Raw genomic sequence first — 21,359 nt, 5'->3', positions numbered from 1 at the left:
CTACAATGCAAATAAAAACCTGTATGACTCAACACAAAATGAAGATGATTACATCAGTGGAGGTGTATTCATCTGCATCCTGCTAGGTGTCATGTGTTCTACAACTTCTCCCAACATTCTACCCCGTTGACCCTACAAAGACCTTATCAAGGCAAAAGTCCATCTAGATCCAGCTAAGTTTTTATTTGCTGTCTTACTGACATGCACAGGGGATGATGATCATGTCACTGGAACTCAGAAGGTCATAGTTCTGATGGCCTGGTCACCTGTAGGCTCACAGCATTTATGAAACATCTTTATTACATAGCTAAGTCTATGCAGTAATTAGCTTTATGAAAATGGTTCATAACCACTTTCTATCCCTTTGCCATTATCGTTTATATTTGGAAATGTGTCCCCTTATCATCGCAATTGCAAGATCAATATGAAAGTTAATTTGTGTTTCCTTTAATCATAGGTGAAATGAGAATATTTCTGTAACCAATGACCAATTCCATGAAGTCCCATTTTACATCTTCGGTTATATTAGTTATAGACTCAAAAAAAAAAGTTTGGCACACATTTATCATGGCATTGTTTCCACAAGCTTATACAACCTCTCACCCTTTAATTTCTCACAGAGATCCTGTATTGACAAGTGAGTTGAAGCACTCCATAAAGCCTCCTTCAGCACATCCCAGAGACCTTCAATGAGGTTAAGGTCACAACTCTGTGGTGACAAAGTCATATGTGAAAATGATTCCTCATGCTCCCTGAACTACTCTTTGACAATTCAAACCCAATGAATCTTGCCCATTCAGTAGACTCAGGTACTAAGTTGACTTTATTGCTGCATAATGTTGCTGAGCTGTAATCATGATCCAGTCATTGACTCTTAAGTATCTGCTGATATAAATTCAAATGGCAAGGAAGTGTATTATAAACATCAGATATCAAAATATCAAACTAAATGTCAAACTATAGCTAATATTTGAATGATACGAGTCAAATGCCATCTTATGAAAATTAATTTCTGTAATAATAATTTTTTTCTGTATAATCTCTAATCTCTCAGAAGAAAATGACAGATGTCAGGGGTAAAAAGGAAAACTGAAATAGTTAAAACTACCATGACGTTAAATCAACACATAAAACTTGTCACACATCTACTTGTTCTTCATATCTATTAAGTAAACCAATCAAAAATATAAAAACCATTCATTCATAAAAGATATTCATCTAATAACAAATAATATAATATTGTACTTCCTTACAGGACAATTCACAGCACAATCAATCTTAGCAGTGACAAGCTCAGTTTGACTTTGAAATGATTTATTTTACTTTATTCTTAATACAGAAAATGGTTAAGATTTACAAGGTGGTATCTATTACATCTTTGATTGTACTGTAGTTAAATCACTATGAAACCTTCAGATATCATGGTGTCATTCATCTACTGGTGTCCCATTACGTTACCTAATTTCATCTACTAAATGAGTAGTACTTCACAGCACTTAAAGGCAATTTCCTTCGTTCATGGCAATGAGAAGGTTTAGTCCTTGAACAGTTGGCAGGTCATATAACAATCTCTGCAGTCACAGTTTAAAGCAAATCAGTGGCTGTATAAATCCCATTCCAGTCCAAATCTGATGGCAGTACCTAAGGTTTGCGCGTCTACTCAATTAATCTGCGGGGGCGTGGATTGGCACCGGTGGTATGACTGCTCTTTGGGATTTTATTTTTGTTGCACAGCCTACAAAAGCCACCTTGACTGATAACTGACAGGCATGACGAAGTGATGTGTGGCTCACAAACGCTCTCTCTTCCATTCTTATCTGATTTCCTGCACTGGTAGCCATTTAGCGATATAGGCCATTGTCAGATTTCCCCCCACTTTATTGTTTGTTTTCCTCTTTTTCTGACTTCCAACAAGGAGATTGTGCTCAAAATCATTAATCTCTTGACAAAAAAAAAAAAAAACACTGGAAGCTTTAGAGCACTGGAGCAAACGCCCCAGGACACTGCATCACACCACAACGCTCCGTGCTCATGTTCACCACAAAACAGGTGGACGGCTTCCATCACAGCGTGATCTACAGTGCCACGATGAGTGCAAAACAGTCTCGGCTGCGCTTAACGCACAAGCCTGTCACGTAAACAAGCCGGACATTCTCTGTGTGACCACCAGCAGTGTGGTCGCGCTAACAGCCTATTAGCATCTTCATGCTCACCCTTCATGACCTCTGTCTTCCAAGTGCTGTCAGACTCCATTTACGACGGTCCTTCACATCCCTGTCAAGGGGAGTGCATCTTCTGTGGTTATTTTAAGTCATCGTAATAGTGCAAGAGCATGATAGGCTAAAAATAAAGGTATGACCTCGTCTTTAGAAAACAAAAGGGGAAAAAAAGGATAGTTCTGGTCTGGATGAGCTATACAGCTAAACTTTAATGAATAATGGATATTAGGGATTCTGCCTACACATAACGTAACGTATACTGTAACGTAAAAAGAAAGCATGTCTCAGCACTTCTTTGCTTAGGATGCAACTACCTTTCAATGAGCTAATCGCACATTATAAAACGGGGGCGGGTGATGTGGCATTCAGCTGATCCGATCTCCCTGGTTTACTGGCTGAACCGACTAATGGACCGTAACACTCCTACACGAGCAGAATGATTAAGGCGGACTTGAACAACATCCACAGGGACTCGGGCCCACGAAGCACCAGCCCGTGGCCGCAATAGCTACTGAAACGGCCAACGACGCTGGACTCTTCGTCAAGGCCGGGAGCTGCGTGACTAGCTCAGGTTTTTGTGTCTCGAGGCTCGTAACAGTCTATCACAAGTGCAGATGGAGCACATGACGACGTGCGGAGGTGAGAACACATTTGCAGTTTCTACTAATGCTTTTCCGGTTGGCTGCCTTTAAGGGCAGATCTAGAGCCTTAACTAAGACCCTTAAAGGTGAGGTAAAATAAAACAGTTTCACAGACCATTAGAATGAATAAAACAGTACTATTAGCACAAGATTGGTAGTTGCCTTTAAGGCTAAGGTATAACGTACTTTTGCATCTGATTCAAGCTTCATGTTAGGCTAAATTGCAGGTGCTAATTGACTAATAAGCTGATTTTTTTTAGCTACAGTTGCCCTCCCAAAAAACCTCCCACGGTGCAGATAATACACTGTTTTCATTTACCCTGCTTCCATGTGATAAGCTTCTACATGTACAGTAACTCCCAAATTGTGCCATAGGTTCTTAAACGTACATCATGATTCCAACAGCAAGCGACGTAAAACCATCTGTCGGTTTCCACCATCGCTGACAGGTCCAGAAAAGGCAGGTCGGAACTGAAGTCCGATTTGGATCAGCGAACCGAAATCCCTTGGCGCTTATGTGCAACTTCGCAGCCACCGATGTGGTTCGGCCACAAGGTTCTCCATCTATCCACCCTTGCCTACATCGGTGCGTCATTTAAGATGTTCTCGAGTTTGGAGATGGGGGTATCTAGAGCAGCGGGACTTCACGTAGCGTCATGACTTCATGTAGCATCGCTGAACACACCGTGAGGTATTAGGGAGAAACAGAAAGACTACCCTGTAAGGACTAGGAGACTCTCCCAGCAGCGCCGAGGGAGACCACAGTGATGTAAGTTCAGAGCAGATGCCAGCTTTTCCCGCCGTCTGATGTAAACAATACCGAGTGTGGACAAACCCCACCGGCCGCCAATTCCCAGCATGGCCCCCTAGCTCTCGCCATGGGGGTCATGCCAGGGTGTAGTCAAATTGGCCCTTCTCCAGCCCGTCCAGTCCATCCGCCCAGGTGGAAGTGGGCATGCTACGGTAGGGGTCCAGGAGGATGCGGAAGCAGCGCACGATCAGGATGCCCAGGAAGATGAAGAGGAAGATGACGAAGGCAAAGGTGGTCTTCTGCTCCAACGTCATGCCGGCATCGGCCACGGAGCCCCCCGCCTGCAGCAGTGTCGAGGTGAAGGGTTCCCCCTCCATCATCCAAGAGATCTGCAGAGGGTGGTCCCAAAGACCAGGCTCTCTCATCCTCACTCTGCCCTGCCCCAACTCATCCAAATGGATCTCATTGTCTGCAAACAGAGGTAAACAGCGAATAGGAATGAACGCTCAATTAGGCACCACCCAATCAGAATTTACTTTTCAGTCTTCCTAGCCATTAGTTAAAGGAAACTTCTTGTGCATAAACCCTGCAGATTTTGCAATCAGTCAGCCTAGGTTATATTCATGGAGAAAACTGACACCTTTTTATACCAAAGTACCAATCAGGAAAGTGACCAGGGAAGTAAAAAGAACAGATCGTACACCCAAAAACTATAACATTAATTTGGGCTTTGAAGTAAAAAATGACAAGCGTTTGACACTTAGCACCTTCATTAGAGTAATTGACGAGATCCGACCGGCAAAGTTTCCAAGAACTGCTCGGGCAAAGTACCCTAGTCAAGGAAATTTTACCCAGCGGGGATTTTGAAGCCCCAAAGAGTCATTCAATTTCACAGTCGCCTCACTAGCCCTGCATAGGATTTTGATGGGCTGTAACAACAAGGCATACATCAGCCTCAATTTCTCTAACTGCACGGTACACGGGCTGCATGCAGAGATTATAGCACTGTGTTTGAAAATATAAATAGCATACCTTTCCATTCTTATAAAATAACATATTGCATAAAGATGGACATGAAAATGATACGGGGTAGTGTTGTTCGCCCAGCAGAACACAGCACCGACAGGCGCTACAGTCCGCTGTTAATCAGCATTACTGCACCGTACGGAGAAGAGCTTTATTCTCATTTGTTCTGTGAGCCAGGAGAGTCCCAAGCCCTAAACGCCGACTGGCAAATACGCTGATTTACCGAGCCGTGTCGTCCGCGGCCCTTGTCAACAGCAGACCCCAACAAATCATGTGGCTGGGCCACCACTGCGGAAATTAGCTCCGTGACAGATGAGCTGTTGGGTTGTGACAGGGGGACGTCAAAGCTGATTCAGGGCATAGTCAAAAAAAAGGCAGCACTACTGATCCATGCTGTTGAAAACAGAGTGTAAACGGATCACCTCCCTTGCATTTTTATAGATTAAAAAAAAAATGTAACAAATAAATATTACTTCTGCCACCTATATATGTATCTTATCATGTAACAAGTGGATGATGTTACTTCTGTCTACCTCTTTGAATGATAATTATATGTGACATAGAAAAATTAATTCTATTTTATGCCACAACAAGAACACCAAACAAGCAATACAGATTTCATAAAATTGGGCAGTCAAATGCTTTACACTGGGAGGAATCCTAATTATGCCACTAAAAACTATACAGGCCTATTTACTTCTCTTGGTTATTTTGAGTCCTTAGTGTACGTCAAAGCTTTATCACACCAGACAACAAGTGTTCATATATTCTACAAGAGTGCTTTGGTGATTCAGGTCCTTTACCATCTGATCTCTCTTGTTATCTATGGTGGCACAAGCCACAGAAAGTGAATATTTGTGCATGTATTTGCAATGCAGATGAAGTTGCAACTGCGGTGCTTCACAAATAACTCGGCCAGATTTATCAAGCCTCTCCCTCTTGGGGGGAATAATAGTGTGTATATTTCATTGTGGTGCTGGTTGTTACATTATTTGCGTAATAATATAAATAATAAGTTTCCGATTTATCTTACAGTTTCCTTCAGGAGGCTGTAATGGCTTGGTGGGTGCTGCTGTTTAGGAGTCCGGGATTCGAATCCTACCTTGAATTTGTGTGTAAAGTTTGCATATTCTCCCTGAGTTGTGTGATGTTCTGCCAGGTATTCTGGCTACCTCCCACAGTCCAAAGTCATGCAGTTACGTGAACAGTTGCCCATTTTGTGTGCAATTATGGTTGTGTGCCATGCAATAGACTGGCACCCTATCTAGGATAAGATGTATCCCTGCCTTGTGTTCTATGCTGTCTGGGATAGACTCCAGGCCCCCCAGGAACCTGTACCGGATAAGCAGTTGGAAGATTGATGTTTTATTTTACTGATGCAAAGGCTTGAATAAATTGGGTGCGTGATGAAGATTCTTTGGCTCACAGCAATGTGCAACAGACATTAAACATAGACATTTGACTCAATAGCTGGATAATAACAGATGATCATTGATATGATAGTAAAACCGACTGCCTAAATCACGTGTTTTGCAGGCAGTTCCGTCAGGAAGGCTTTGAAAGCTTCTGTTCTTGTTTGTTCAGCATCCTCTGTGATTTCATCAGCAATGCTCAAGAGATCAGATGCAGAGAACTGCAGGTTCATTTAGGAAGGATATAGGCAATGGCAGGAAAACATACAGACCTTTGCTGGGAGAACTCTTAGTGAAACAAATGCTACTTATGACAAAAATACTGCTTATTATCATTAATCACACATTGGTAGTACCCAAGAAAATGCTGTGTAATAATTCTATCATTGACCATTCGCCACCTTGACCACTTCAGCTGGCTTAAACTCCATTACACCTTGCCGGTGACACAGCGAATCCACTCACTTGGGGTCGTCTTGGTAGGGAACTGACAGAAGGTCAAGCTAATAAGGCAATCGCTGCAGTTTATTGTCTTAATACAGCTGGGTGGAGTGTGCAGTTTGTTAAAGATCAGAGCCGTACAGACACTACACTGGTGCTCACAGCCTTTATAGTGTTATCTTCGGGATTCACTGCATCCTGAAACCAAAGACCGTACAGATGCTGTGCTGGAGCCAATATTAAGAAGTATGTTATTAAACAGCATAATTGTTTCAGGTCAGGATATTCAAACAGAGCATAATGAAGTCCTTATAAATGCAGATGAATACATAGATGCATACCTTATAAGTATATATACTTATATGAGGTTATGGTTAAATACTGGCAGATGTACCAGTCAGCTTACCTATATAAGGAGTTAATTAAAATAAAATATGCAGCATATGTAAGCAAAGCTGGGAGTGCTTGGGGGAGGGGAGGTGGCCTGAAGCACCGGCTGTGAGGAGGAGAGAATTAGCGCCGTGGTGACGGTGCACCGCACGTCCATTGGGGCGGCGGTAATTATTCCTCAGGGTTCCTCCAACGCACAGCGGGGGGCGCTGTCGCGAAGCCATGGATCTGCTCCCGTTTCACACATGCGGATCTAATTAATACTCCGGACCACGCACCGGAAAGAAAAAAATCTAATTAATTCACCGCCGTATCGGTGGCGCGCACTGCTGTGTCGTTTTAACGGCACGGTCCCGGGCGGCGGGAAGGCGCCCCCTAAGACCATCTGCTGCTTCTGCCACACTTTTGGCCGTTTTAAAATTCTAAATCACTTAAACAAAGGGGAATAACTCAAAATAAACACAATATCTAAACACAAAATGAAAAGGCGCCCTCACAAATACGAGCTAGTAACTGTAATTTATCATGTGATTATTATTTTTAAACATACGAGTGAATGCTTCCCCGTCAGCGTTTTGCCAAAGCGGCACCGCGGGGCATGAAATATGTAAATGTGGCATTCTGAGTGTTTTTGAACATACGAAATTAATCTGTGCAGAAACCGATGATAAACTCCAATTAACTGCTGAATTAATGCCATATCATTAAAATACAACTAACTCTTGTGTTTATACATATATATATATATATATACACACACACACAGGTGTGAGCTGCCTCTCACTATTGTTCTTCAAGCGTTAACTCAAGCCCACTTCCAAATCCATGGCGGACCAGGCCGCCTCATGTCCGTCCGCCCCACCCACGACCCGCTGCCGCCGCATGCTACAGGGGGAGCGGCCTGTGCCTCACTACGGAAGGGTCGACAGGAGCTCCCCGGCCCAGCCGGGGTAAAACGGTCAGATTAAATCCACCTCCCGCATGGTGGGACGACGCCAGCGACCTCTGGCCGCCACCGAATTGCTCCCGGTCGCGATGGCGCCGTGCCACGCCTGACTCGGCCTCGAGCGGTGGAACCCTGGGACCCTGACCCTGGGAAGGGCGCCTCCTCTGGTGGAGCTGCTCCGGAGCCCTGGTGCATCGCCATCTGCGAGCTACAGCGTAACTGCAGCGGAGGCGGCCCCTGCCGGGACCCCGAGTCGAACCCACAGCGGTCTTAGTGGCCGTGTCGTGCTTCTCTCTCTGACATCATCGTAAACAGCTCTGCGGCTGACGCACGAATCTGGCTCAGCAGCCCGTTTCTGAGTCTAGCTGCTGCAGAGCAGCAATTCGCGCGTTCAGCTATGTGCTAATACTAATAACAATGCCATAAATCAAATCACTTTTATAGTCACATTACTAGAACGAATGTACTAGTAAGTAGAAGCCGTGGGCCTATACATATGCACAAAAATAGTAATCAAGTAACACTGTGAGAGAGTCAGTGAGTTGGGTCTCAATGCGTATAATCAGAATCACGGCCATTGGAATCCCATCCTGGGTAAAATAGCCATATATCCGTTGGGGCCTTAGTCCTTAACACCCCCACAACAAAAATGCTCTAGGGGGCTGGATAAATGGCCTGACCCTGTGAAGGGACCCCAGGCTATTCTCTCAACTGTGTGTGTGTGTGTGTGTGTCAAAGAAGGGTAAGATGAGATATACACAAAGAAGCATTCTAATGTACCTGTACTTATGCAAACGAAGCATAATTTTATTTAATAATACTTACCTGGAACAACTATGTGCGCATACAGTCTCTGACAGCAAGCATCCACTTGGTATGACTTTTGGCCTCCGCTATACAAACCGTCCTGTTTGTATTGGACGTTCTTTTTCACACTGTCTGGATTAGAGCATTTACTACGAGACAAGCAAGCAAACAAATAGCTAAATGCTATACAGTACTGGCCTGGCTACTCATAATAACAAATGCGATTCACACTGCAGCTCTCTCGCTTTGGCTATCTGGACAATGACATGTAGACCATAACGTCTCCTTAGGTTGGACAGCTCGATAAAAATCGCCCATCTCTAAATGACCTGTGACTAATTGGTGACCCGACTCTGAAAACCAGTCAGACAGAAAGCTATAAAAACAAGTGAGCAGATGTGAATAAAGAATCAGGCAAAATTAACATCCCTGAGCAAAAGCACTCAAAAACAACATGGCACCGAAAAACTTTTAAAAGAAGTGAACTTTCTAAGAATCTTTAATCAACAGCTGCACTAAAATATTATTCTGTATAATTTTGTATACATATTTGTGTTTGTAGGGTGCATTTCAGAGGTGATTATTTTCTAAAATTTATAAGCACATATAAGCACATATGTTGATTAGATCACCATGTTACACTGACCACTGTCGAGGTTGTGATAAGGGAAAGTGAAATTTAAATTTTTACTCCCTTTCACTGGACAGGTTATGCAGTTTTTGTTCATAAGGATTTGGACAGTGACCCATTTATCACAATTCTGGCTTTGTATAACACCACAGTTTGAAATCACAGCCATTTGTGTATATAGTCCCCTCATTTTTAAGGACTCAAAAGTAATTGGACAATTGGCAAACAAGATGTTTCATGGCCAATTGTGGGGCTATTCCCTCATAATTTTATTAACAATTGAACAGGTAACTGTTATGGACTTCGAGTTTACAGTTGGAAGCTGCTGAAAGTGATTAATTGTCATTGGTGACACCCCGCAGCACACAGTGCACAACAACAAAATATGTCCTCTGCATTTAACCCGTATGTGATATCGTGACACAGCAGTTGGCCGCTAATTCAGAGCCCGGGGAGCAGTGTGGGGGGGCAGGACCCTGGCAATAATGTGATCATTTTAAAATGCTATTACATTATTGGCTGCAACACCAATGATGTAATGACCAGCATTATGCACAAACAATTATTATATTTTTGATTCAGAAATTTTATTTAATAATTACGTCATTGGTAAGTTATTGTATTATTGACTTTTTATTACATTAAGAATGAAAAACATATTATGATATTGGCAGTTATTACATTATTGCCTGTTATTGCTGGTAAGCCTCAAGAATATGAAGGCCAGATTAAACATCACCAGAAAACATCTAAGAAGCTCACCCAGGTCTGGAGAAAATATCCTTGTACAGATGAACAGAGTATGGAGAGAGTAGGAATGGCTTGCGATCCACAGCGTACCCCATCATCTATAAAACATGGTAGAGGCAGTGATATGACATGGCATGTGTGGCTGCCAATGGAACTGGGTCACTGGGGTTTATTGATGATATGACTGCTGACAGAAGCACCAGGATGTATTCCGGAGTGTACGAGGCTCTACTATCTGCTCAGATTCTGCAAATGCTGCAAAGCTGATAGGACAGTACTACTCAGTGCCGATGAACACTCACCCAAAACAGAATGCAAAAGCAACCCGTGAGCTATTCAAAGTGGAATATTCTTCAATGGCAGAGTCAGTCACCTGATCTCAACCCAAGTGAAGATGAATAACATTTGCTGAAGACAAAACTTGTAAGGCAGAAAGACCAATGAACAAGCAGCAACTGAAGGCAGCAGCAGTAAGGGCCAGACCAGGCATTTCGGAGCAGTTGATGGTATGCATGGCTTCTAGACCTCAGACCATCATTGGCTGCAAAGGCTTTTCAACCAAGTATTAAAAGTGATCATTATAGTCATCCATACATTTTCTGAAACCACTCATCCTATTCAGGGTTGTGGGGGGTCTGGAGCCTACAAGCACAAGGCAGGGCACAACCCAGGATGGGTGCCAACCCATCACAGGGCACAACCCAGGATGGATGCCAACCCATCACGGGGCACAACCCAGGATAGGTGCCAACCCATCGCAGGGCACACTCACACCATTCACTCCCACATCCGTGTGCAATTTGGCAACTCCAATTAGCCTCAGCATGTTTTTGGACTGTGGGGGGAAACCAGAGGAAACCCTATGACGATACAGGGAGATCATGCAAACTCCACACACATGGAACTCTAGCAGAGACTTGAATCCAGGTCCCAGAGGTGTGAAGCGACAGTGCTAACCTTTGCACCACAATGCTGCCCCTGTTATAGTCAAGATATAGTTAATTTGCCAAAGTTCTTTTAAGACCCTGAAAATGGGGGAATTGTATATAAAAATGACTGCAACTGCTAAACGGCTGACATCACATTTTTGTTAAACCCCTTGAATTAAAGCTGAAAGTCTACACCTCAATCCCGTCTAGATTGCTTAGTTTCAGATCCGTTGTGGTGATGTACTGACAAAATTACGAGATTGTATCATTGAATTGTATCATTGTCCAAATACTTATGGACCAAACTGTAGCTTTTGTAATGGATTCAATGTTTTCAATTACTTTTACCAACAAGTTATCCTACTAAATATGCATTTTAGCAGGCCCTGAGGATGCAGTGGCCAGTACAAAAAACAATTACTGAATACAAATAAGGAAAGACTCAAAGCAAACATCCCTAAGCAATTCCCAGGGACAGGGGCAGTTCTGGGGGGGGGGGGCAGTATCCCCCTGACAGTATGACCCTCCCCTCCTCCCCCCCGGCCCCCTTAATACATATGCTACTTGGGTCTGAAATAAATATACTATTATTACTATTATTATTATTTATGTTTATATATGTGGGCTAAAATTTTGTGTGCTAGGAACAGGCGAAACAAAACGTAAGCGCATTTTCTTGATGGAATCTTAACGCAGGTGAGCTGGGTGGTCAAGGTGCTTCAGCGGATGAAAAGCAAAGGTAATGACAGGAAAAAATTACCAAGCTTGTGGAAGCAGTGAGTTACATATTTGTAAAAACTGTAAAATGTAACTGTAAAGCATTGCATAAGTAACTTATCGGTTTTCAAAACTGTCTTTTGCTTCTTAATGCTGGCAATCTAGTGTATGTAATATTAGGAGGACATTAAGGTCAAGTGTATCTGCCCCCCCTAACAGAATAACTAACCCCAGTCTGACACCCCCAGTTGCAATGGTCTAGAATCACCACTACCCAGCCACAGTAAAATTAACGCATTTTGAGTATTGTCTGGCTTTACTGGTAACTGCAGAAATGATGGAAGTTTTAATACATGCTGAGATGGACAGTGTGTGAGATGGGGGGGGGGGGCATTTGTGATTATGGGCCATTAAACGTGCGGTAGATGATAAACAGACACGACACGGAAGGTGAATGCTTTTAAGTGTGAGTACTACAAAATGTCTGTTATGACCTTAGCTACGTCCCCGGTTATGAATAAAGGCAGGAGAGATGTACAGGAGAATTATCTGCAGTCTGTGCCTTTAAGGTGAGCAGTCTTACGAGCTGGACTTTGTTTCAGAGAACACTAGAGGTGGACAGGGTTAATCTGGGAGCCCCGGAGACATGATATCTCTACCACTCCACAGGAAATTGTGTCTTTATTCTTACTTAAATCGTCAACCTGGACTTTTGGCACGTAATTTCAGCCCCTGGTGATTCCCAGCTGCGCTAATGGATGGTGTTCTCGTCGTAGCCAAGTTTGTCAGCCAAATTCGACCTTGATTTTTTGGGCTGTCCCAAGCTCCACCCCTCAAAAGAGACACACCCAGCTACTAGTGGCTGCTGGGTCCTATAGCCTGCTGATCATTAACAGAGCCTAAAGTGTTTCTGTGTTTGACGACCCTCTTTTAAATCTATTTTCTTTATTTTTTTTGGTTTGCTGAGCATCTCTGCCTTTGCTGGATTCTCAGTTTTCTGTTTGTCAGTCTGACTTCCCAGACAACATTGTCTTCAAGTGTATCTCATTTGATTATAAGAGTCTGGCATAAATTTGCACATCACTGTTAACTTATTAAAGTAAACCTCACATATCAATATTCTACAAAAACAATTTCCTCTGACACCATTTATTCCTTACAAGTCATGTGAAAGTCATCACCACAGCAGACCGTGCTAATACCCTGATTTCTCTGGCTACAGTTTCTCTGATATTTATAGTCCAACGTGATTTTTGTTCTCTGTTAGAGAGCACTTGTATTTTGCAAAGAGCAACTGGCTGGAAACTGTTGGAGATTAATTAAGTGCAGAGATAAAATATGTTTTTAATCACATCCTGGGATGTTAAAGAGCCATTGTTTAGGGTTGACTTCTGTGGGAAGGAGAATCGAGGGCAGTTAATTCAGAGAGCAGTGCAGTTTCAGAGGGAGGGTGTGGACTTTGGCCATCGCTATGTCTCCTGAGCCTTTCAGGGTCTGCAAGCAGACAGGCAAGACCTCAGATACAGGGCGGTAACTCCACGATGGCCAGGACAAGCGTTCACTTTGCAGAATCACTACAGCAAAGGTCAGTCTCGGCTGCATTTGTCTGTGTACAGATGGGTGACATATTTAGCTATCGAACATGGCTTCCGTATTTACCAGTAAGACAATAATGATGACGTCATTCCCTGCAGCTGGGTTACTTTTCTAATATATAAACAAAACAATCATATAAAAGTGTGAGGAGGCGTTGATGTATATGTTCTCGGTGTTCAGGACCCAAGACTGTTTAATACTCACCTTTCACATTTTTATTTTACCATTCGAGTTTGAATCAGAATATAACTTATTTGATGTGAGACATATTTGCTTTAATTTTAAACAGCCATTTACTGCAGAAGGTCATTGTGACCCAGAGCAGGTTCTGAATCACAGCCTGGATGGAACGACAGTCCAATGTAAAGCAGACACAAACGAACGAGAGTCAGGAGGAGATGCAGAGAGACCCACGAAGGACATACAAACTCTGCACACTCACAGATCAGGAGCCAATCTCGAACCCGCGATGCTGCAGGTGTGAGTCAAGAAAGCCACCTGTTCTTGTTTAGCTACGGCATTAACCAGAGAGAGGAACCACAAAGAATGTTCCAGAACACTGACACGCTGCCGGGAATGTGATAAAATCTGCTCTTCACCAGGCCCATACACACATTTCATCTCTCAGTGGAAGCAGACAGAGACATCTTACGCACCAGTGATAGGCAACTGGAAGCAACAACAGTTAAAAAAAAAACAATTTTCTATAAACACTGTATCATACATTTTCAAATGTTTGTACCTAGGAATTATGGGCCTTATAATACAATATGCAGCTTGAAATACTGGAGGCTGCCAGACTGTTTTGATCTGTCATGATTTCTAAAGCATTCACAGTTGAGTTCATTCAAATTGACGGTCAGTAACTGTACGAGATACTGTACTGGCATCAGACTTGCAGACTTACATCAGCTTCTGTCTCTTCTTAGATCAGACCATCCCATTTTCTCCCTGCCTATCGCTCTCTAACAAACACACACACACACAGGTTTGTAATTATATCTTTATAGGGACTCTCCATTCATTTCTATGGGGAAAACTCTAATCACAACATGGCTTCCCTAACCCCTACTAACCCCCCTATTTTAACTTTTTTGATTACATTCACAAATCTTTGTGGGGACCTGAAAAATGGTGACCACAACTTCAAAAAAACAGGATTTTATTACATGGTGGGGGACATTTGGACACCACCATGTAATATAAACCTAATCCACACACACAAACAAACAAACAAACCACTCTGTAAAAAAAGCTTGTATGTTTCACTTGTTTGTAGTTTTACATCCCATGAAATATTCTATGTTTCCATTCCATATAAAGATGTCCACAGACTAATCTGGTATCGCACCAATGATCTGTGAACTAAACCAAGCAATGTCACAAAAACAGAAAAATAATGGTAATAAACGCCCCACTAATATCCATACTGTAATAGACCTAACATGACAAATTGCAACGTCAAATTTTTACCCCTTGTTGTCCTAATATAATTTCAGAGCATTTGTCCAAAAGGATAATTATTCCATTCAAGGTGAATATTCACCTCATTGTTCACATTTGAATACAGGGAAATTAATCAGTGCCAGCTTACCATTACGGTACTGATAATTAAGCAAAATAACAGGAGTCCAGGGTACAGTTTACATCCGTCTGGTCGATTTAAGAATTCTTTGTATGATCGGCGGTGCTTAATTAATACGGTTCATTTCTACCCTGGTAGTGGAAATGTAAATTGTTCTCAGGACAAGGTGTGTTTTACATGAAAGCAGGATTCCCGAAACCGCTCAGGAAAAACGGGCCAGATGTAATAACAATGTATCAGTTTGACCTCCGTGGCTGCAGAACATTCCAGGCATCTTTTAGTATCTCCAATCCCCATCTTTAGATCGGGGTGCGATATTGTTTGCACTGTCAGCATACCATTCTGTTGCTGTTCTTCCATATCGGTCTGTGTGAAATTATTCAGAAATACGGCAGAAAACAGATAGCAGTCTTGGCTTCTACTGATTACATTGAAAGATAAATAATGCCTTATTTAATGACCTGAGTTTTTACACCTAATATACGAGGATAATTTGACAGGCAAAGCTTCCGAATTACAGATTAGTATGTTTTGAGGTATATTAATGTAAAGGAACAATAATTGGTTATGAACTCGGACGGCTTACGTTCTTTTTTATTAATGATTCACCAGGAGGGTGGAACGGCTCTGGTGGATAATTAATAAAAAATAACATAAGATGTCCAAGTTAGGACCTGATTATGGTTTATTAGATTGTGTTGCACGGTATTAATCATCTGAGAAGGCAGAGCTCTGTGTTTTAAAAGACTGGAGCTGGATCTATATTAATATACAACATCCTTTTGGGACACACACTTCAGTTTGACAGTTATGGGCATTTGTGCGGTCCTGCTCTTGGGTCTGTAAGGGGGACCATGCGCCGTGGTCAACCAACCAGCCGAACAAACAAGCCATTCACTCGTGTTGAAGGGGATTGTGGGTAACCAATGAGACACGAGCGTCACACTGGAATCACTAGCACACAGCCAAAAAAATGAGGTGTTTCTCAATATCAAGAACTAAAAGATTGTACTTTGAGTCTTAGCAAGACTGGTCTTGCTAACCTGCCTCCCAAGAATGATCTTGGGGTGCAATGAATCATGGGATTAGTCTCGTTTGGCAAAGATGCAACCGATGTATCCTTGATATTTGAGGCTGGGCAAGAACAACATCCAGGGACTTTTACTGTCCTCTGTACTTCTGTTCTTATTATTGGAACCGGTCTTCGGCAATGGAAGATGATGGAAAACGCACACATGAGAACATAAGTACAGTCAAGTACGCATACTGAGAAATACCCACGGACTTTGGATTGGTACAGAAACTACAACAGACACAAGAGTTGCGACTCCATGACTCACTGCACATCAAATTGCAACACGCAGTGTGTCAAACGCCTACCGCCATTAGTGATCTCCCTGCGCCTCACCAAATTAGCAACCTCGTAAGGGATTGAAAAATAAAAACATGGCTTAGTGTCCTGATCGATATGCCTCCAATCTGTATGGCCTCCACACTGTGGTTTTGGCCTTTCCTATTTCTTCTGGTCCATCGGAGTCAGGGTTTTCTCTGCTGAATGGATTCCTGATTGTGATGTATAAGGAGGATGTAGAACTGACTGACACAGACTGACTGACTGACAGACAGACAGACAGACCATGGTCATGGAAGTTTATTCTATATAACTAAGGGCCACAAGGATGCTAGAAAATAATTAAAATTAGTGTCTATGCTTTATACAGTCAGGAGACTGCACAGACCAGTGCACTGTGATTTCATTTCAAAGGCAACAGTTTTCACGTTCACAACATCAGTATAACTATTATTAAACTCAACCATTTCATATATTTCGTCATGTCAACATTACATCAGTTAAAATGTAGCACAGACCTTAAGATTTTCATATATACCTGTTAATAAATGTGATGACTATCTTAGCATATTTAGTTGTTAGTTACGTCTATTTATTTGCATGGGAAATTTCCGGAAAACGGCTTACGCAATCGATTGCGTATTTGGCTGCTGTGTGAGGATCCTGGCTCCACATCCTCCTTCCTGTGAGTGACGTCTGGGGCCAGGATGCCCAGGGAATATAACCCTATGCCAGTCTCGGCACAGGCAATCGGTCGCCCACCCTCTCCTGGCCCTGCAGCCAGCTCTGCCATCATCTGGGCTCCTACAGTGTAACGGGGCGTGGCCCTGGGGCCCCGGGGCCCGGGGCTGCGAACATCGCTCTTCTCCAGGCGGTTACATTAATCAGTGATGCCCGTGGCCCTCATACAGTGACAGGAAGCGGGCGGGTGACAGCAGGCATATCGAGCGAAGTGCAGGCCTGTCGGCTTCGCATGTGGAGCTGGGGATGTAATCAGGCGATCGTAATTAGGAAAAATTACGACCGGTGATAAAATCCCGTTCCATGCGTGAACATCTCTGCCCTGCTGTCCAATCAAAAGATCATTTTTTACCATCCAATGTGTTATCCCGAATCAGGCGGAATCCCTAGTCATGTCTGTTTTCTAGATCATTCCTCAGTAGTGAGCACTGCAATGTTACATACAGTAGTAGGCTCAGTTCATGCTATGCTAAAATCTGTGTTAGACACAATGAAATTTGCTAAAAGGAATTAATAAAATGAAAAAAGTCAGAAAAATAACAAATCGATCAGATCATAATCCTTACAATCCTGCAGTCTATCAACATACCTTATAGTGACCTGTACATTTCCGATTGGTAGATTTATAAAGTTTAGCCTTAACAATGGAGTTTCAAAGCTAAAAGCTTCATTCTTAAGACACTAAGACCTGAACCCACATACATCTGGCAACAAACCAAATTCTTTCACTATCATAGTGCTGGTAGGTGAAAACACTTTAACACTTTGTACGAAGTAAATTGGAGTATGTTACATTGGATTTCTGATGCAGCTGTACAGTAAATTTTACCTCAAGAGCAGATTAGGTTCATTTTGCTCTCAAGACAACATCCGACATGCTGAAAGGAAATTGTATTACTGGCACGGGGAACCGGCACTTCGTTTATTGAAAAAATTGAAATAGAGAAATAACGCTTCCACATCACCGGGAGACGTTTTTGTTCCTGTTTGTAATGGGGGTCTATGGCCAGTGAAATTTATGTGCTCCGCAAAACTTCAGTATATTTTGGCCTCGGCAAAACTGCCTGACAGACATACTACTGTTCTGTCAGCTGGTTCTCAGCTGTTCCTACATCATAATATTTAAATTACAGAAATATCCAGATCAATTTTCCATAAATCCTTGACACTACAGAGTGTTAAAGAGTAGCCCTTGACAAAAGTCACACTGGGAATTGCACAGATCCACCAACGACGTGCAAATTAAGCATGTCCTTGCTTGGTGGATTCCTAACACATGTAAACGTGAGGAATGTTAGGGATTGTGCGTTTTTTTTTTTGGGGGGGGGGGATTTCTGCTCTCTAATTTGCAAATTCGCAAGCCATCTCATTGATCCCATCGTGGGGCTGTCACTGGATGTGCAGGGATGCATGTGCAGCTTCTGCCACACAGAGACACTGACAGGCATCCACATCATGCGACCGCATGCATGCCGCAGTGAGGACCAAGGAGGCGCGGTAGCTGGGTACAAGGCGAGACTGTTGCAAAACCTCAAGAACGAATGCCAGAATTGCTAGACACATACAATACCCAAAACACAACAGGCCTGCAATCAACTAAGCTCAACTCCCCTTTAAAACACAGGAACATCTACAATATCATTACCACAAGCTGCTTGTGTCTTAACTTATCTAATGTCCACTATGCAATGCAGTAAAGGGTTAACAGTAATTTATTTACCCTGAGCACTTAGAGAAACAATTGCCACAGTGAGCTATCAACATATTTTTGCATACAGCCACAAGAAATGAGGCGATTTTTTAATCTGACCCACAAAGTATACATCTGTGTTTTTTAAAAAAAAATTATCATGCAAAGTTTCTGGTTCCAACACATTGTACTAAAACTCCTCCTGTCTTCCTCTCGAACCCCAGCTCATATCCCTCCCCCCTTTCGTCTTCCTGTCTTTCACCCCCCCCATGAAACGATGTTCTTGTCATCATCTGACATACAGTCTTCCAGCTTATTTGCATAAAACCTTCTGCATAATATGTATGAGCACGCAAGCACCCCTGAAAAGGTGGAGGGTGATTAACAAAACCGTCCCCACTCATTACCTCAGATTTCAGACGACTCAAAAAGAAAAAAAAGAAAAAAATGGCACCCATCATTCCAAGGGCAAAGTATGTCTTGGAGTTTTCCTGTTTCTTCCTGATATGCAGTCTGTACAAACTGAACATCTGAGAGAGGGTGAGCTCATCCTGAGCTGCAAAAACACTGTCAGGCGCAAACACTGGCTACAACTGCTGAAGGAAACTTAGGCGTTTCAGTCCCGATATGTTTGCTTTTGTACATAATTGGTTAATGAATGAATATCCATGAAACTCATGACCATAAACACAGTATGTGTCTAACGAAATGCAGAAATTAAATCTGAGAATCTGAGACTGCATTGCCGTCTTTACACACACACACACACACATATATATACTGTATTCATTCATATACAAAAATGTATATTATGTATAAGCAATACATAATTTTCTAGTAAAAAGTACTGATGAACCAGAGATCACATTCAAATGTGAGGCATTTACAGAACTAACACAAATCTATTAAATCTGCAATATGCTGAGTATAAAATACAGTGTCCTTTTGAGATTCACCATTTTAATCTTTGCACGTTTCTTTTCATAAACAACTAATCATTACGGAAAATTACAGGTACATTCTAAGTTGTAACATTTTTACGCTTGAAAAGCTTCATGACCACGTAGCAGAGAAACTCACCTCTCCTACCTCGATTCTAGCATCGCTTTAAACACATTAATTCGTTTCGACCCTGCACGTTAAAACCCCGTAATATAACCTATAATATTATCCCATTTGCAAATGAAGCCATGTTAGGATGCAGGAGTCCACAGTACCTTAAACGCAAGGCAATTCCCATTTTCACTCAACAAGTGCATTAAGCCGAGGAGCCTGCACACACGCCGCACTGTCACATGCAATGTCGCTCTCGGATACGGGACACTGCAACGGCGGTGCTGTCATAAAATAATCCGTAACACCTATAAACCGGGTGGAAAACGGCACAGCTTATACCTTTGTCTCCCTGCGAGAAAGACGGATCCATTTCCAGAGTTAGAGAGCAAAGCTCGAGGTTTCGCCCATTCTACCTTCTCCTTTCACCCCTTCAGTATCAGCATAGAATACAGCAAACGGGGGAAAAAATGGGGAAAAATATAACGCTAGGCAAAACAGCTGCAGTTGCAAACTGTCGACGGCGAGCAACACTGTGCACGACGAACAAGTCGGATCGGACGTTATATTTAAAGAGCGGAAAGGGGGTACCCGGGCTGCCCGGGGCACGCTGCTCCAGCGTGGACCTTCACGGCAAGCCGCAGCTGCAAAGCCGGCAGCGAGAGACTGGAGTTGGGAACACCGGGCATCCCCCCCGCCCCCTACCCCCACCGGAGTCGAGGAGGCGCCTCTCCCGTTTGCTCAAAAAATTCCTTCTGCAACCTGTTTTTTGATGCCGTTTTTTTCAGCATCTCTCTCATATTGATCTAATGGCAGGAGGGAGATGCACGTCAGGGAAAACGGTTTTGCCAGTTATTTCTTGAAGACATTAGAGTAAAGCAAGAAATTATTCTCGTCCTTATAACGCTTATTTTCATCGCTTGTTAATTATTGTTTAAAATGCTGCGTGCGCCAAATCTCAAATAATAATATATAGGGCTTAGTATGTGACAAACCTGGATACGTTTTACAGAATATTGTAATAGCCTAATTGAGAATAAGGTCAGATATATATATACAGTATGGCATATTTTCAGTTGCTTTACTGAAGGGATTCCCCTAAAAATGATTATTCAGTGGTACGTCCTACATTTCATAGTGCGTAAAAATGTGGCAGCAATTTATTTGTAATAGCGGATCTGGATGCGCAGTACGCGCTCCGAAGGGCAGCAGGTGGATCATCGGTAACATCGTCACCTCCCGGCGTCAGGGTTGTCGGTCCGAATGCAGACCCCGATCTGTCCGTGCGGTGTCCGCCTGCTCCGCTCCGTGTCCGCCAGGGATTTCCTCCAGGTCCTTGACAGTACCTACTGTAAACTGAAGACATCCTACTACAGCCTGGTGCCTTACAGGTGTGCTGGTGACACCCAGTCGCCCTTGTTGTCATCATAGCGGGCGCGTGTGTGTGTGTGCGCGCGTGTCTGGGTGCTGTTCGGCGTCCTTTCTAGGGTGTGCCCTCCTTTACTCTCCGCGCTTCTCAGAATAGCTGTGAGATCAATGCAGACCTAATTGGATAAGCCTGTGATGAAAATGGATGTGGTGGGGGACCTCTTTTAACAAAGGTTACCAGATATTTCTTCTGGTCTCATATTTGTATAATATTTGTGATTTTGTGTTATTCTGGTGCCTGGCTGCTATAAAAAG

General features: G+C 42.9%; 1 protein-coding gene across 3 annotated transcripts; it reads right to left on the bottom strand.

The window, feature by feature from the left end:
- Nucleotides 1-1,308: 1,308 nt before the first annotated feature.
- Nucleotides 1,309-21,009, bottom strand: ctxn3 (cortexin 3). 3 transcript variants are annotated; one of them, XM_023845299.1, is made up of 2 exons: nt 20,913-21,009; nt 1,309-4,080 (listed from the first exon to the last, which is right to left on the bottom strand). In XM_023845299.1, the coding sequence occupies exon 2, from the start codon at nt 4,034-4,036 to the stop codon at nt 3,746-3,748; it is 291 nt and encodes a 96-aa protein (XP_023701067.1). In that variant the 5' UTR covers nt 4,037-4,080; nt 20,913-21,009; the 3' UTR covers nt 1,309-3,745. The 3 variants fall into 3 exon arrangements, with proteins under 3 accessions (XP_023701067.1, XP_023701066.1, XP_023701068.1); XM_023845298.1 differs by lacking the exon at nt 20,913-21,009 and adding an exon at nt 20,019-20,305; XM_023845300.1 differs by lacking the exon at nt 20,913-21,009 and adding an exon at nt 19,841-19,905.
- Nucleotides 21,010-21,359: the final 350 nt, after the last annotated feature.

The sequence above is a fragment of the Paramormyrops kingsleyae genome, chromosome 7 (genome assembly GCF_048594095.1).
Source record: "Paramormyrops kingsleyae isolate MSU_618 chromosome 7, PKINGS_0.4, whole genome shotgun sequence".
Classification (NCBI taxonomy): Eukaryota; Metazoa; Chordata; class Actinopteri; order Osteoglossiformes; family Mormyridae; genus Paramormyrops; species Paramormyrops kingsleyae.
The sequence above is the reverse complement of the archived record's forward strand: the minus strand, read 5'-3'. Positions and strand labels throughout refer to the sequence as shown.